Here is a 16,197-nt window from a genome sequence, read left to right as displayed (position 1 = left end):
AAGTATCTTTGTATATTTTTTAGAGAGAATATCATTGATTGTTTTGAAATTAAATAATAGGAATCTAAATACTAAAACATTGAAGACTTGGGACATGTAAAATACCTGGGTTTTGAGGGTCACAGCTGTGAGAACTTTTATGACTAACAATAATGGTAAACAACTCTTTTCACTATTAAATGATAATGTTTATGACTTTAAAACTGAGTTAAATATGAATAATTGGAACATGCCAACTTGGGTACCTTTAACAATTCACTCTACCTTTTTTTTTTTTCCCCATCACTGGCTGCCATGCTGTACTCTAAAATAAAGTGGGGGAGAACTAGTTGAGAGCCCCGAAATCAGACTCTGAGAGCGAAAAAGGGAAAATAAAGTGGAGACAGGAACAGGACTAAGAGGGATATGTTTTTCCCTTCTTTAAATCTGTGTTTCAGTGATTAGCAAGGTTCATGAGGAGGTACACGTAACAATATCCCAAAGATCTCTTTCCGTAAAGGAAATACCAATGCCAATCGTAACTGTCATATGGCTACTGACATGTGACCACACACCCTTACCCGAAAGATCATGACAACACCTAACAAAGAAAAACATTTCACGACAGTGGTTTTAAAACTGAAGTTCTAATTGGGCTACTCTGCCCAAAAAAGTCATTTTTACATATAATAATTAGAATCATGTAATCTTACAAGTTAGGCCTAGAATGTAAATAAAGAGCTATATAGGGGGCCCCAGGTGGCTCAGTCAGTTAAGCATCAGCCTTCAGCTTGGGTCATGATCCCAGGGTCCTTGAACTGAGCCCCACGTTGGCTCCCTGCTCAGCAAGGAGACTATGTCTCCCACCCTCTGCCCTTCCCCACCACTTGTGTGTTCTTTCTCTCTCTCTCTTTCTCTCTCAAATAAATACAATCTTAAAAAAAAAAAAAAAAAAAGCTATATAACACTGCAAAGAAAAGATGTGCTTATCAAAGAAATATCTATTTGCTAGGTATAGTACTGTCAGTAACCATATCAAATCATCCACTGTAGCCATATTTAATTAGTCAAATATATTTTGAAAAATTATAAGTTGTTTTCTTGGATGCGGGAAGCAGCACTGGAAAGTGGCAAATGTCTATAAGCAAGTGGAAATAGGGTTTTCACTCTTGTCGGTCTATCCTAATCTAGTCCCTTCTAATATTCTTCTTGAAGTAGCCCAACGAAGATCTAAGTCTGATAACAATATGATTTTAATTTCATTCACAGCTATTTATTAAGCATCATACAAAGTATTCTGAGAAACTGGAGAAAAGTCAAACATTGTGCCCCTACCTTTGAAGGACTCCTCTTGCTTCTTTATATTCACAAACATTCAACAAATATTTAGTGACTTTCGAGGCACTGTGCCAGGTGCTGGAGACTCAGAAGTGAGCAGGGCTAACAGTGTGCCTGTTAACACCGTAGTTACAACTGTGACAAGAGCTGAGGATAAGGAGCACGGATGGTATAAGAACATCTAACAGGTGACCTGATCTCTTCTGAGAGGGGACCATTGAGAAGTGACAACTGACTTGTAAGAAAAGAAAGGATAATTAGACAAAAGTTGGGGAAAAGAGAGGTAGACAAGCAAGAATTAGCAAGCAAGCACTAAGAAGTAAGAAGAAGCATGGCAGATTCAGAAACTGAAAGATCAGTGTCCCTAGAGCAGAGTGAGAGAAGGAGCTGAGGAGGGTAAAGGAGAAGGAGCTCCAACCACGCAGGGCCTCGGATGCATTCAGCAAGAGAATACTCTTAGTCTTAAATGCTTCGAAATAGCATGCTGACTCGTAAGAAGAGAATGAGTCAGAAAGCGGTAAGTTACGGTGGAATGGGAGGGAAGTGGGAGGCAGGGATCCCTTGGGAAGCAGTCACCCTCGTCCGAGCAAATCCGCATAGTCTGGACGAGGGCAGAGCTGGTGTGGTTGGAGAGGTGGGTGGATTCCACAGAAAACCGAAGACCTAACGGAACGGGACCGCAGGAGCGAGTAGTAAAAGAAGCGATGGTATCAAGGACGACTCCCAAAATTCCGCCTTGAAAACCAGGGGGATAATAATGTTACACATGAGGACAGGGGACACTGGAGGAACCCCGGGTGGCGAGGGGAAGTGGCAGAAGCTGAGTTTTGGATTTGTTAACTCTGAGAGGCCTCTCAGGCATCCAAGTAGAGACTGGGAACAGAAAACTGCATATACAGATCTGTTGCTCTGACAGGTCGCTGTAAATAAGAGAATTTATATAGAATAGATGCAACGTATATAGATAATATTTAAAGACTTGGGCGTAGACAAGATTGTAGATGAGACTAAGAGTGGAGATCTGCTACTCTTAACATAATTTCATCCCAACAAAATAAAGGGATTGAAGAACTCAAAGTTTAAAAAATGAGAGTGATCACAAATGTTTTGGTGAATATTTAAAGTGCAAGATTATTCCTAACACATCACTGGAAAACAATCAATTTTTTTTGTATGGGGGTAAAGGTGATATCAGGTCGTGATGGAAGGGTATATGCAGGTACATGAACAGAAACATTTTAGTTAATATCATTTCAAGATTCAACCAAGAAGAAAAGTGAAGGGAACTTCGTAATGGCAGACTAGATCATTCTAATCACCTCTCCAGATGATGATAATTAGTAAAAAACTGGACAAAATACAAAATCCATCTGCATAAAGGTATATGGAAACTAACAAGGCTACCCATGCAAAACTTTAAAAATTACCCATACTATATTACCCATCACTGGAATAATTACCCACCCAAGATCCAAGAGACAATGGTGTTCCAGGAAGATATGCATGTAATTTGGAGCCTGTTATCCTCTAGGGTCACTTGCTAATTCGAGAAAAGGCTCCTGAGAGGCTAAGAGTTTCAGTGACTTTTTTGAGTCTTGTGGAGGCCTCAGTAAGAGCCCTGGGAATAGATAAGAATGATCCTGAAGCAGATTGGTCTTTGTAGGATGAGCAGCCCAGCTGTAAACCATACACTATCTGTCACTGGATTAACTGAGACTATATTGATAGTGCAGGTAAGTAGCTCCCAGAAGAAAACATATTCCTTTCCAGAGGAAGGTATCACCCTAGGGCTCAATCTATTTCTACAAACGACTTATCAAATACAAGATCAAACACACAATCAAGAATATGCAAACACATCAAGAGATAAGATTATATGAATGAGAACCAGCAGAAGCAGAAAACAGAAATGCACCAAAAAGTGCTCTGGGTATTGGTGTTATCTGACACATATGTGGTTCAAGGAGATGTGGCAGATTTTTTAAAGAGCTAATTAGAAATTCTAGACCTGAAAAGTATAATAATCAAAATCAGATTAGACACAAATGAATTGGTGAATTAAACCATGGGTCAGGATAAATCAATTGGACTGAGTCACAAAGAGAAAAGAATGGAAAAGAAGGTAAAAGACATAGAAGATACCATGAATGCGAAATTCAAGTCACAGAAGAAGAGCATTAGGCAGAAGCATATTAGAAAATGTCTGAAAAGATAACGGTCAGGGTTTTTCAGTGCAAATATTCTAACAAGTGTACAGATTTATCTACATGTATCTAATGGGGCTTTTCTTATGCATACTGGCCATCCATAAATCTTCTTTAATGAAGCATATGTTCAAATTTTTTTGCCCATTTTTTTAAAAATCAGGGTTTTCCCTTGTTATTATTGAATTTGGAGTTTATGTATTCTGAACACATGTCCTTCATCAGATATGGGATCCATGAGTATTTTCTCCCATTCTAGGTTTTCTCTTTTCATTCTGTTAACAGTATCTTCTGAAGAGCAGAAGCTTAAAATTTTCATGAGGTCAAACATACCAATTTTTTCTTCTATGGATCATGCTTTTAGTGTCATATGTAAAAAACCTCTGACTGAAACAAGGTCACAAAGATTTTGTTTTCTTCTATAAGTTTTTTGCAACTTTAGTGTTTAAGATTTAGTTTTACAGTCTATTTTGAATTAAATTTTTGTACATGGTGTGAGGTACATGGTGGGGACTTTTTCCCCAATTAACCTAGTACCATTTCTTGAAAAGACTCTCTACACTGAACTGCCTTTGCACCTGTACTGAAATCCACTGGCAATGTGTACATGGGATTTATTTTTCCTCTGTATGTATCACACTGATTTACCTTTATATAATTATCACATGGTCTTAACTGCTGTAGATAAATATTGTATCTCAAAATAAGACAGCAAAAAGTCCTCCAACTTTGCTTCTCTTTTTCAAAGTTGTTTTGGCTATTTTTGATCTGTGTATTTTCATATGCATCTTAGTATTGGCTTGTCATTTCCAACCAAAAACAAATAAATAAAAACAAAACATAGCCTGTTGGAATTTCTATTATCTTACATTAAATATATAGATTGATATGGGAATAACTGACATCTTAACAATATGGAATCTTCTGATCCAAGAAGATGGTGTTTCGATTCACTTAGTCCTTATATTATTTCTCTCAGCAATGTTCTACCGTTTTCTGTATACAGGTCTTACATATCATTTATCCAATTGATCCTCAGGTATTATGTATTTTAATGCAACTGTGGTAATTTACAAAAACTTCAGTGTCCAGTTGTTTGCTGCTTGTGTAGAAATACAATTGATTTGTATATTGATCTGGTATCCTCCAACCTTTCTATACTTATTTAGTTCGATTGTTTTTCTTTTGTAGATTCCATCATAGATAATGTTATTTTTTTTTTAAATGTTATTTTTTTAAATGTTATTTTTTTCTCTGCAATGTAATTGCCTTTTATTAATTTTGTTGCCATACTACATATGTCCAGTGTAACACTGAACAAGGCAATAAGAGTGGACACTCTTGGCTTATTCCTGATCTTAGGGGAAAGAATTCAGTCTTTTACCCTTAAGTGAATTCAGTCTTTTCACCCTTGCCTATACATTTTTCAGAGAAAACCCCTCTCTATTCCTAGTTTGCTGGGTTTGTTTTGTTTTGTTTTTCAGGAATGACAGATTTTTATCAAATGCTTTTCTTAAATCTACTGAGATGATTGAATGGTGGTGTATTTTTTTTTTCTTTTTAGTTTGTTGATATAAAAACTCACATCGATTCATTTTTTAATTTTGAACCAATTCTAAATTCCTGAGCTAAACTAAAACTGGTCATGATATATTATCTTTTTTTATGTTGTTGAATTTGATTTGCTGTTTTTCAGATGTTTCATGTAAACTCATGAAGGATATGCATCTACAGCTTTTTGGTTTTGTAATGTCTATGTCTCATTTGGGTATCAGGGTAATGTCCACCTCACAGAATGACTTACTCTGACTTCCTCTATTTTCTGAAGAATTTGCATTGCATTGTTACTTCATTTACATTTACCCAAATTTTTACCATTTCTGGTGCTTTTTATTTCTTCAGGTAAATTCAATGTCCATCTCTTATCACGCTACTTCTACCTGAAAATCTCCCTTAGCATTTCTTGTAGAATAAGTCTGGTACAAAGAACCCTTTCAATTTCTGTTTGACTAAAGAAAATAGCATTTTAGTTTCATCCTTGGAAGATATTTTCACTGGGTGCAGATTTCTTGTTGACATTTTTTTCTTGCTTTTAGTACTTCTAACATTCCACTGCCCTTTACTCTGCGTTATTTCTGACCAGAAGTCTGCTTTCCTCTCACATTTATTCCTCTGTTTGTAATGTTTCTTTTATCTCTGGCTGTTCCCAAGATTGTCTCTCTTTTCTTTTTATATTCAGCAGTTTGATCATGATATACCTAGAAGTGTGTGTGGTGTGTGTGTGTGTGTGTGTGTGTGTGTGTATAAGCTTCAGATCCTCTGGGCTTTTGGATCTTTGGGTTGTTCTTGTTCATTAACTTCAGAAAAGCCTTGGCCATTATTTCTTCAAATAGTTCTTCTCTGTTCTCTCTTTCCTCATTCTGAGACTCCAATTCCACATATATTAGATCACCTGACATTGTCTCAAAGCCATTTGATGTGCTCTCCTATTTTTTCTTGTTATTAGCACAGGAGTAATGTTTTCTTGCACATTTCCATACCTTAGGTAGAAGTGGAACTGATTGCTTTGTTTTTGAGCCCTGAATAGTCCTTCCTCCCTAAAAGGCTTAACTAAACATTTAAAAGAATGCTTGCTGTATTTTATCTAGAACTTCTAGATATTCTAATTTGAGAAATTTCTAGGATATTTAGTTCACCACTGCCAAAAGGTTAGTTAATCCATAAAGTTTTAATCAAACATTAGGGATCCGTATTACAGTATAATCTGCAAATATTTTCTAGGTTTTATACTTTTGCAAGGATTGTAAATAAAAATTTCTATAAATGATCCTAAATACTACTCAAATGCCTTAAATAGAAACAATATTCAAGTAGTAACAGTGGTCCCACTATCATAGAAATGAAGAATTTCCTAATTAAGAATTTTAAAAGTTCTAGTTCATTTTTATGGTAAGCAAGGTAAAAATAACAAATGAAAAAGAAACTCATGTCTCTAACAGAATTTACTGAAAGGCAATATTTTTAGGTTTATGAGGAATATTAGCTAATATAACATTTTATATATGCCCAGAAAACGATACACTCAGTAAATGTTTCCACTGAATTTAAATACTGTAAAATAATGAATGATATTAATCTATTTTATCCTTAAGCACAAATAGATAAAAAAAAAACACAACATAAACATTATTTTCAAAATGAGTGTGGGTCAATGTACTTTTATTTTTGAACCATAAACCCCAGAAGAAAGAGTGCTTTGTATAGTCTGTTCATATTCCCTAACTTCTTTAGTTAATACTGCCTCTCTCTTCCTTTTTCTTTCTTTTTTTTTAAGTGAACTAGAAAAAAAAAAATGTTATATAATTTTATGCTTCCTAGCCCAAAAAAGCCTCCTAGTAAGGTCAATTCTAACCCTAATGGTTGTTTTCCATTATCTTACATTAGAGGCATTATTTCATTTTCTTCCTTTACATTAGAGTGTCACTAAATGTTTAGCCTGTCAAGACACTTCTACACTGTGCACTTTTTAGGACTGGTAGGGTGTCTGGAACACCATGTTCTGTTTATTATGTATAAATGTGTTGCTTCCACAAAATCCTTTTGCTTTTCTCAGGATGTAACTTTTAACTTATCTCAGAAAATATCACCTTCTGTGAGGAAGACAAGTACTTTTACTTTTAAGCTGCAAATCAAAGAAAAAAATCAATTTGTATCATCTGTTTATGCTCTTTAATACTTTTAGTTAAGAGCACCTGGGTGGCTCAGTGGGTTAAGCCTCTGCCTTTGGCTCAGGTCACGGTCTCAGGGTCCTTGGATGGAGGACCGGCATTGGGCTCTCTGCTCAGCAGGGAACCTGCTTCCCCCCTCCCTCTGCCTGCCTCTCTGCCTACTTGTTATCTCTCTCATATGAAAAAATAAAATCTTTTTAAAAATGCTTTTAGTTAAAACTATTTCTCTTTTTCTTGGTGAACTTTTCTTTTTTTTTTTTTTTTAATTTATTTTTTTTGAACTTCTTTTTATCCCCCTTCTTCCCCCCACAATTTGGTGTCTCTTCGGATTTGGTTAACACACATTTTTCTGGGGTCTTTGCCACCCTTTTAGTATTTTATTCTCTCCTTCGTATACTCTTCAAGTAAGTTATATAATCTCATGCTTCTTAGAAAACTCCCAACAAAATATTCATAGTCAAACAATGAATTTTTTAAGCCTGGATCTTATCAATTATGAAATGAGAATAAATACATCAGGTAGAGTTGTGACGAGATGTTTAAAAGGGCGTGATAAAGCAGTAAGCACAGTACCTAACACAGAAAGTGTTCCTTATATTATTGGTTATCCACACCTCTGTGCCACTTGAAATAAGACTTTAATAGTAAGTAAAGCTAAGTTTTTAAATTTATATTTATCTATATTTACACAGTAAAGGTTTTCCTCAAAAATCTGAAAATGAAATCTTTAAAAAAAAATCTACCTACATTCAGTAGATACAAAATATTCTAAAAAAATAATCACATTAGCAGAAACTTATGATATTTTTCTATTATTTCCATTAATGAAAATAATGCCATGTAAAATTAATAAAAGTAAAATGAACAAATTTTTTCTGAATCAGTTTGGTAGACCACATCTGCTAATCTCAAATGACTAAATTTCATCTTATGTCTCTCTCATTCTTTCCTTATTATGCATATTTCTCCTACTTCCCAAAAAAGGTCTCCCTGGGACTGTAAATCACCATCATATCACTGTACTGATAACTGTTTTGACTTTTCATCCAAGAATGCTATCAGTGGATCAGGCCAGTGTGTCACTGGACTTTCAGACAGATGCTTACTGTCTTAAAATATTAAGTTCTAACAATGCTCATTTTTAAATCATTGTTGAGTGCTTATTGTTTGCCAAGCACTGTTTAGGTTCTGGGGAGACTGGGATAAATGAGACCCTTAAGGATACAACCATTAAGGAAGAAAGAGAAGAGAATGGTAGGGGATGAGTTCAGAAAGCTTGACCAAGTCCTTTAAGGACATAATAAGTTTTATTCTACCTGAAATGGGAAGTCACTTTTATTAGTTTCTTGTGACTGCTATAATAAATTACAATAAACTGAGTGGCTCAAAACAACAGAAATGTATTTTTTTCATGGTTCTGAAGGCCATAAGTCTTATATCAGTATTTTTTAGCCAAAATCAAAATGCAAAATGTTGGCAAAGCCATGCTCCTTCGGGAGGCCCTAGGGTAGAATCCATCCCTTGCCTCTTCCAGCTTCTAGTGGTTTCGGGCATTCTTTGTCTTGTGGTCACATCACTCCCCTCTCTGCCTCCTCTTCACATGGCCTTCTCCTACCCTGTGTCACATCTACTGCCGCTTTCCCCTTGTAAGGATGCATGTGATGACATTAGGACCTACCCAGACAATCCAGGATAATCTTCCTATCTCCAGACCCTTCACTACATCTGCAGAAATTCTTTTCCTAATTAAGGGAATATTTATAGGCCCCTGATCTCTTTGGGAGGTTGTATTCTGCTTGCCACATCACTTAATTTTCATGCAAGAAGAATTATTGATGATTTTAAAAGATCTCTCCGAAGAAAAAAAGATAACTATGTGAGATGATGGATGTATTAATTAACTTGACTGCAATAATCATTTCACATTGTATAAATATATTAAATTGTTATGTTGTACACTCTATACACAATTTTGTCAAAAAATTATATATTGTCCCTACATAAATAAAATTTATTTATAATTTATTATAATAATATAATAATAATAATATTTATTATTTAAATAAATAAAATTTTATTTAAATATAAATACAGGTCCTTGCTGGATCTTGCTGGACCTGTAAAAAGGACAGGTCCAGCAAGGAAGCTGCTGTGTAACCAGATGAGAGATGGCTAAGGCTTGAGAAGTAAAATTACACATTATAGATCTGCTGCAGTCATGATCAGCTAATGAGGAGGTTGTGTAATAGTTAAGAGGGAAGACTTGGAAGCCAGACTTCCTGTTCAAACCTGATTATGCCACTTGCCAGTTTTGTGACCTCTGGCAAATTATTCAACTAAGTTTCTTCTTCCTCTCTCGACTGACCCTTATAGAACTGCTGTGAGCATTCAAAAAATAAAAATGCACAAAGTGTTCCAGAGAGTATAGTTCCTGACACATAGTAAGACCTCAAGAAATGTTAGCTGTATTTACTTTTATCTGTTCCTGACATGGCACATTTTCTAATATATAATTTTATACCGTAAATTTGGGGTTCCCAAAATAAGTGGAAAAACAATTAAAAGAATTCAATAACTCAACAGGCAGAGACATTTTTCATAATTCATTATAAAAGGAGTCACTGGAATTAAAAAAAAAAAAAAAAAAAAAAGGAGTCACTGGAGCACCTGGGTGGCTCAGTCGTTCAACGTCTGCCCTCGTCTCAGGTCATGATGCCAGGGTCCTGGGATAGAGCCCTGCATCGGGCTCCCTGCTCAGCAGGAAATCTGTTTCTCCCTCTCCCACTCCCTCTGTTTATATTCCCTCTCTCAATGTCTATCAAATAGATAAATAAAATCTTTTTTTAAAAAAAAGGAATCATGAATGTTACATGGTATGATTATATCACTACCACTTCAAATTTTATAAAAGACCATAGTATTTTAGAAATTTAACTTGAAAGTCAAATTCTTTCACTTCTAAGTAAGCAGAAGTTCAAGTCCAATATTGAAATCTAACATCTAAGATCCCAATTTATTATACTGTGGAAAGTGCCTTCTTAGCGCACTAGGCAGCGCGTCAGTCTCATATTATACTGTGGTAAAGAACTCAGACTATTTTAATAAAGACCACAGGAAAAAAATTTCTTTACAAAAGCTACCCTATGATTAACTCGTAGAACATGAATACATTATAACAACTATATTTAAACGTTCTCTAATCTAGGAAATTTAAATTGGAGGTCAAAATACTTCCTTCCTGGATTCTTATTTAAACTTAACCTTGAGATGAGTGACCTGGTAGAATTATCATTCATTGTACACTTCAGATATAATTTACAAAGTAAATTACAGAAATACTATGGATTAGCTCAATTCTAGTCCTGACTCTGTTTCTGCCATTTTTTAAAAAAGATTTTTTTTATTTATTTGACAGAGATCACAAGTAGGCAGAGAGGCAGGCAGAGAGAGAGGGAGAAGCAGGCTCCCCGCTGAGTTGAGAACCTGATGCGGGGCTCGATCCCAGGACCCTGGGATCATGACCTGAGCCGAAGGCAGAGGCTTTAACCAGCTGAGCCACCCAGGCGCCCTGTTTCTGCCATTTTTTAATCTTAAATTCCTTTACCTCTAAAACAGTGAAAATAGCAACCCATATTAAAAGCCATTATTCAGGAACACCGGGGTGGCTCAGCGGGTTAAGCGTCTGCCTTCGGCTCAGGTCATGATTGCAGGGTCCTGGGATTAAGCCCTGCATTGGGCTCCCTGCTCAGCAGAGAGCCTGCTTCTCCCTCTCCCACTCCCTGTTGCTCTGCCTACTTGTGCTCTCTCTCTCTCTATCGAATACATAAATAAAATCTTTTTTTAAAAAGTTGTTCAGTTAATATATTATTTTAAGGATGAAATGCAAATGTAATTACAACAACAACAAAAAATATCACCCGTGAAATTTTATAAGAGCTTCCTCATCACTGTGTCTGATGCTCTTTAAGGTGAAAATAAGCTAAAGATGAGTTCTAAAAGCTTCTTATCTTCCTCTTGTGAATGTGCCAACCATCTCAGGAATGATTAGCTTCTTACACATAGAATATCGATTGTTTGTATCTTTAAATTATCTAAAAGTAAATCATCCACAGATTAGTAAGTATGCAAACTACTGTTCCCATGGATTTAATAAGCAACCAGCCAAGACACTCAGAACCTGCAGAACCGTACAGATGCTCAACCCAGAAATCCAGATGGTATCTCCCACCTCCCACAACCAATTCATAGAAAGTTGTGTGCATTTCGCCTCAGTAACTGTGTCTCTAATATAGCCACTACTCCCCTCTGTCCCAGCTAGCTGGCCTAATCCAAGCCACCCTCACATATCACAAGGACAAGCGCTGTATTTTCCTAATTCTCCCGCTCCAAGCCACTTGCCACACAATTATCAAAATGATCAGCTCGTAAAATGTAAACGAAATAAGCCACTACTCTGCTCAAAGGGTTTCCACTGTCCTAAGAAAGAACGCCTCCTGCGTGCTCTGTCACTGAGGATCTCTCTAACCTCTTTTCAAGTCACACCCTGCCCATGCCCGCTGCATTCCAACCACACGTGTCTTCCGGTTCCAACCTAGGGCTCTCTGCTACCTCGTCTGCCTGGACCATTCCTTCCTGACTCTTCAAATGGCTGCTTCCTCTTATGCCTTTGATTTTCAGCTCTGAAAGAGGCTTTCTTTGACTTCCCAATGCAGGGCAGATAAGCCTGTCCCTTTATGCTGTTCTTCAAGTCACTTAGGTGTTTTATGTCTGTTTCCCCCACTCTGGACAGGACGCTCTTTGAGGGCAAGTTCTGTTTGGTTCACCTCTATCTTCCCACTGCTTACAACAGTGCCTGGGCTCAGTCAACATTCACAAATGAATGAGAATGCCATTATTACTAAATGCTCACTTTGGGACTGCTCTTTTTCTTTTATAAAATCGACTAAGGAATCATGGCCATAGCAAAAGAGAATAAAGTGGCTAAGTGTGATTTTTGTCACAGTTTTATCACTTGAATAACCATTCACAGAAGCAAGGCAGAACTGAAGAAGGTGCTAATTATGAGTACCAGTAAATCTGGACAGTATCTGAATATGATAATTTAAAAATGATTTACACAGGGGCACCTGGGTGGCTCAGTCATTAAGCATCTGCCATCGGCTCAGGTAATGAGTCCAGGGCCCCAGGATCCAGCCCTGCATAGGGCTCCCTGCTTAGCGGGAAGCCTGTTTGTCTCTCTCTCCCATCCATCCCCCCGGCTTGTATTCTCTCCTTTGCTCTCTGTCAAATAGATAAATATTTTTTTAAAAAATGATTTGCATGAAATATAGGTTTTACAATTTGAAATGGAGTTGCTTAAATGTTTAGCTGCCCATAATATATATTAAACCTTCTATAAGTCATTATTACTACTATCATAAAGTCTTTCAAATATACTTAATTCTTCACTATTTTTACACAAAGTCACAATCACACAATTAAATATTCTCCTATGACTGTTCTTTAATTGTTTTCCATAGTCTTTAGGCCGCCCTGACATAGACTCTAATCTGGGATGTCTTCTACTCTTTTGGTATCTTTTTTAGGACAAAACAGGATAAATGAGAATCCTAAATAAATGGCTGTTTGTTGATTGAAGAAAGGAATGAAAACTGTCAGCATAAATAAAGGCTTTCTTAGTACATATTCATCAATATACATTTTCTTTATATCCATTTATTTAGTTAACCTCCTATATTATGGATTAACTTTAATTATCTTAAAAGCTGATTAAAATCTTATCTTCTATAACTCAGTTATATAGTTTCAGCAAATACATTTGATTCTTTGTATAAATATGCTATATATATGAGTGTATAATATTCTTTACACATTCCCATGAAATCAAGATTTTTTAGGAGTTATACTTGACTTTACTATGAACTCATTAACAAAAGGATTTTTTCAAAATAATTTTGAAACCTCTAAAGGCCAACCTTCATTTTTTATTCTTGCTTTAAGAAACTATGGATGCTCAATAGACTGTCCATGAACTGGATTGAGCCTGCTCTGCAGACTGTATAGCAGGCTCGGTATTTTTAGCTTTAAATCAAATTCACTTACCTACAATAATTTCTTAGTCAAGGGGGCCTAGCCACTTGTTCCCTTCTACTATCAATTAACAGGCACTTCCAGTAGTCATGCCAAGAAGCTTAGGTCAGCTGCTATCACTGAAATTGAATGTGAAATTAAACCTGGATGGGGGACACTTAATGCCATTGAAAATACAGCATGATTCTGGGAAAAATAGCTATGAAAAACTGATTCACTTTCGAATCACATGCAAAGCCAAAAGAAACATTTTCTCAATTTACTATCGTAACCAGTAAAAAGAAATTGATAATGCCTGCATAGAAATGTGGGCATCTTGTAGAAATAATGTGCTATATCCCTGACCTAAATCACAGCAACCAGAACCATGATGCGTATGGCTAAAAATGAAACTCAAGAACAAACTAACTACAGTATTTTAAACACATAAATTAATAAAAAATTATGAACCTATAACCAATCAGAAAGCCAATGCAAAGTATATAAAATTCACTATCAGCAAACATAGTCCCCATTAGTCTATAACCTCCCTGACCCTAAATAGTGGGTACGTTCCCTGAGGACACGTAGGCTGTTATCCGTGTTGCTCATTCAGGTACAAATAAGAAAAATACTTTGTACACAGCCACAGACATAAATAACAAATACTATGTATCAAATATGTAATATTATATATTAATAATCAATAAATATTAAATATCAGCGAAAAGAATGTTCAAATAAATCAAAGATTTTTGTTTAAAGCAGGCAAACTAATTCGGAGGGAATTTAGGAAGCAATAAGTGAATATAAAACTAAAACTGTGATGGCCGCAATTCAATCTTTATTTGGTGATTCTTTGGAAGTCACCGGAAGGTGGTTATTAGGAATATTAGTTAAATTTCATTATCCGTGTTGTAGAACTGCTATTAATATAAATTTAAGTCAACAGAATACCAAATAAGATAGCTATGATTTCATAAGACTAATGAAGTTTTGGTTTGTTTTTGGTTTTTTTTTTTTGAGCTACTGAAAAGCTAACTTTATTAAATAAAACTTCTTGGGGCACCTGGGTGGTGCAGTCAATGAAGTGTCCAACTTTTGATTTAGGATCAGGTCATGATCTCAGTCATCTGATCAAGCCCAGCATCCGGCTCCACACCTGGCAAAGAGTCTGCTTGAGACTCTCTCCTTCTCCCTCTGCCCCTCCTCTCTCTTCCCACCCCCATGGGTGCATGCACTCTCTCTCTAAAATAAATAAATCTTTTAAAAAAATAAATAGAATAAATAAAATGTCTCTACTGGGAAAATGACTAAATACAACTTAAGATCTGGATTTTCCCATTTTCATTTAGTTTTCCTAAATATTTTCAATATAATTCAAAATGTGTACCGTAATACTTCCTCCATGCCACAATTAGAACAAAAGATCAGCCATTCAAAACTCTGAAATCTCCTCTTAATAATGACAATGTGTGACTGGAATAATGGTAAATTCAAACCTTATTTTGCACCAACTTACTCTAACTTTCGGCAAGACTCTCCGAAGTGTCTCAGCAGGATTCTGTCGCATCAGAAATGGAAGATTTGCGATCACACTTGTTCCTTGGATATCTTGGCCAGCACTTACAAAGAAAACACAAATTCAAAATTTGTAATTACAAGCCAAGTGCCTAGTTTACAACTATAAAAAGCAGGGATTAATCTGCTTTTAATGATACATGCTCAGACATCTGACAAAGTTTTAAACTTTAAACACACATTTAGATATAAAAATAAAACCAGACCTGAAACTTCATTAAGTAAGTCTTGTAACAAATGCATGAAGATATTAATTATGCTTATGCTAAAACAAGACTCTACATATGTGTCTTAAGTCTAAAAGTCTCGAGGCAGTTTTCAAATACTTCCTTAAAACACTACCTTATTTTTTCCTATGATCTGCCAGTTTGCTGTATTTTATTTTTTTTAATATTTTATTTATTTATTTGACAGAGATCACAAGTAGGCAGAGAGGCAGGCAGAGAGAGAGAGGAGAAAGCAGGTTCCCCGCGGGGCAGAGAGCCCATTGTGGGACTTGATCCCGGGCCCTGGGATCATGACCTGAGCCGAAGGCAGAGGTTTTAACCCACTGAGCCACCCAGGCGCCCCTGCTGTATTTTATTTTAAAAAAGTATGGATGTTGTAAAAGTTCACTATGATAAAATATTAATAACCATTAACAACAGCAGGGACAGCAACAAAATCGACTACCACAGAATCGTGCAACTTTCTTCTGGTACAGTGAAACCACTGTTGGACTAGCTGGACTCTAAATGTTGCCAGAAACTTCTTAAAGACTGTTCATTATCCCCAAAGTTCAGTGAGGTATATTTACGTGGTACCTTTGGATATAACATTATTTCATTAGGTCAGTAAGACTTTCCCAAAATAATCTCGGTGACATGGTAGGGGCCCAACTACCCTGGAAAAGGTGTTCAAATTCTTCTGAAAAACTATTTCCACACAGAAAAGTCTTCGAAAACATTAACTAAGCAACCTATGCACATACTTGAAACATACATTAGAAAGATGCTAATCAATGTGGCACCACTGGAGATGGAAATGCTATACCAATTGACTGCAATACCAATTTAAATGTTAATTCCGACACCATGATATTGATTTTAATTAAAATTATTTTTATTTACCACCTCAAATATAACTTTTGTGATTATCTGTACATAAGACCTTAACATGTTTTCTTAAAGAATTTCATAAGGTATTACATTTACTGGCGTCAGAGTTTAATAACATCTGTTAATAAGAAGCATATCCTAAGAAAATGCCATATGATTTCACTCATATGAGATAAACAAAAGAGAAGGGGAAAAAAGAGA

General features: G+C 35.9%; 1 protein-coding gene across 3 annotated transcripts in view; it reads right to left on the bottom strand.

Moving 5' to 3' along the window:
* The window catches only part of PPP4R4 (protein phosphatase 4 regulatory subunit 4), a 103,655-nt gene that overhangs the window by 52,431 nt on the left and 35,027 nt on the right, over positions 1-16,197 (bottom strand). For all 3 annotated transcript variants that reach the window (XM_032345148.1, XM_032345143.1, XM_032345146.1), the window contains exon 3: positions 14,841-14,943. In XM_032345148.1, coding sequence (XP_032201039.1) covers positions 14,841-14,943 — 103 coding nt within the window. The remainder of the gene's footprint in view (positions 1-14,840; positions 14,944-16,197) is intronic.

Source organism: Mustela erminea, chromosome 5, assembly GCF_009829155.1.
Source record: "Mustela erminea isolate mMusErm1 chromosome 5, mMusErm1.Pri, whole genome shotgun sequence".
Classification (NCBI taxonomy): Eukaryota; Metazoa; Chordata; class Mammalia; order Carnivora; family Mustelidae; genus Mustela; species Mustela erminea.
This window is presented reverse-complemented; position numbering and strand designations above follow the sequence as displayed.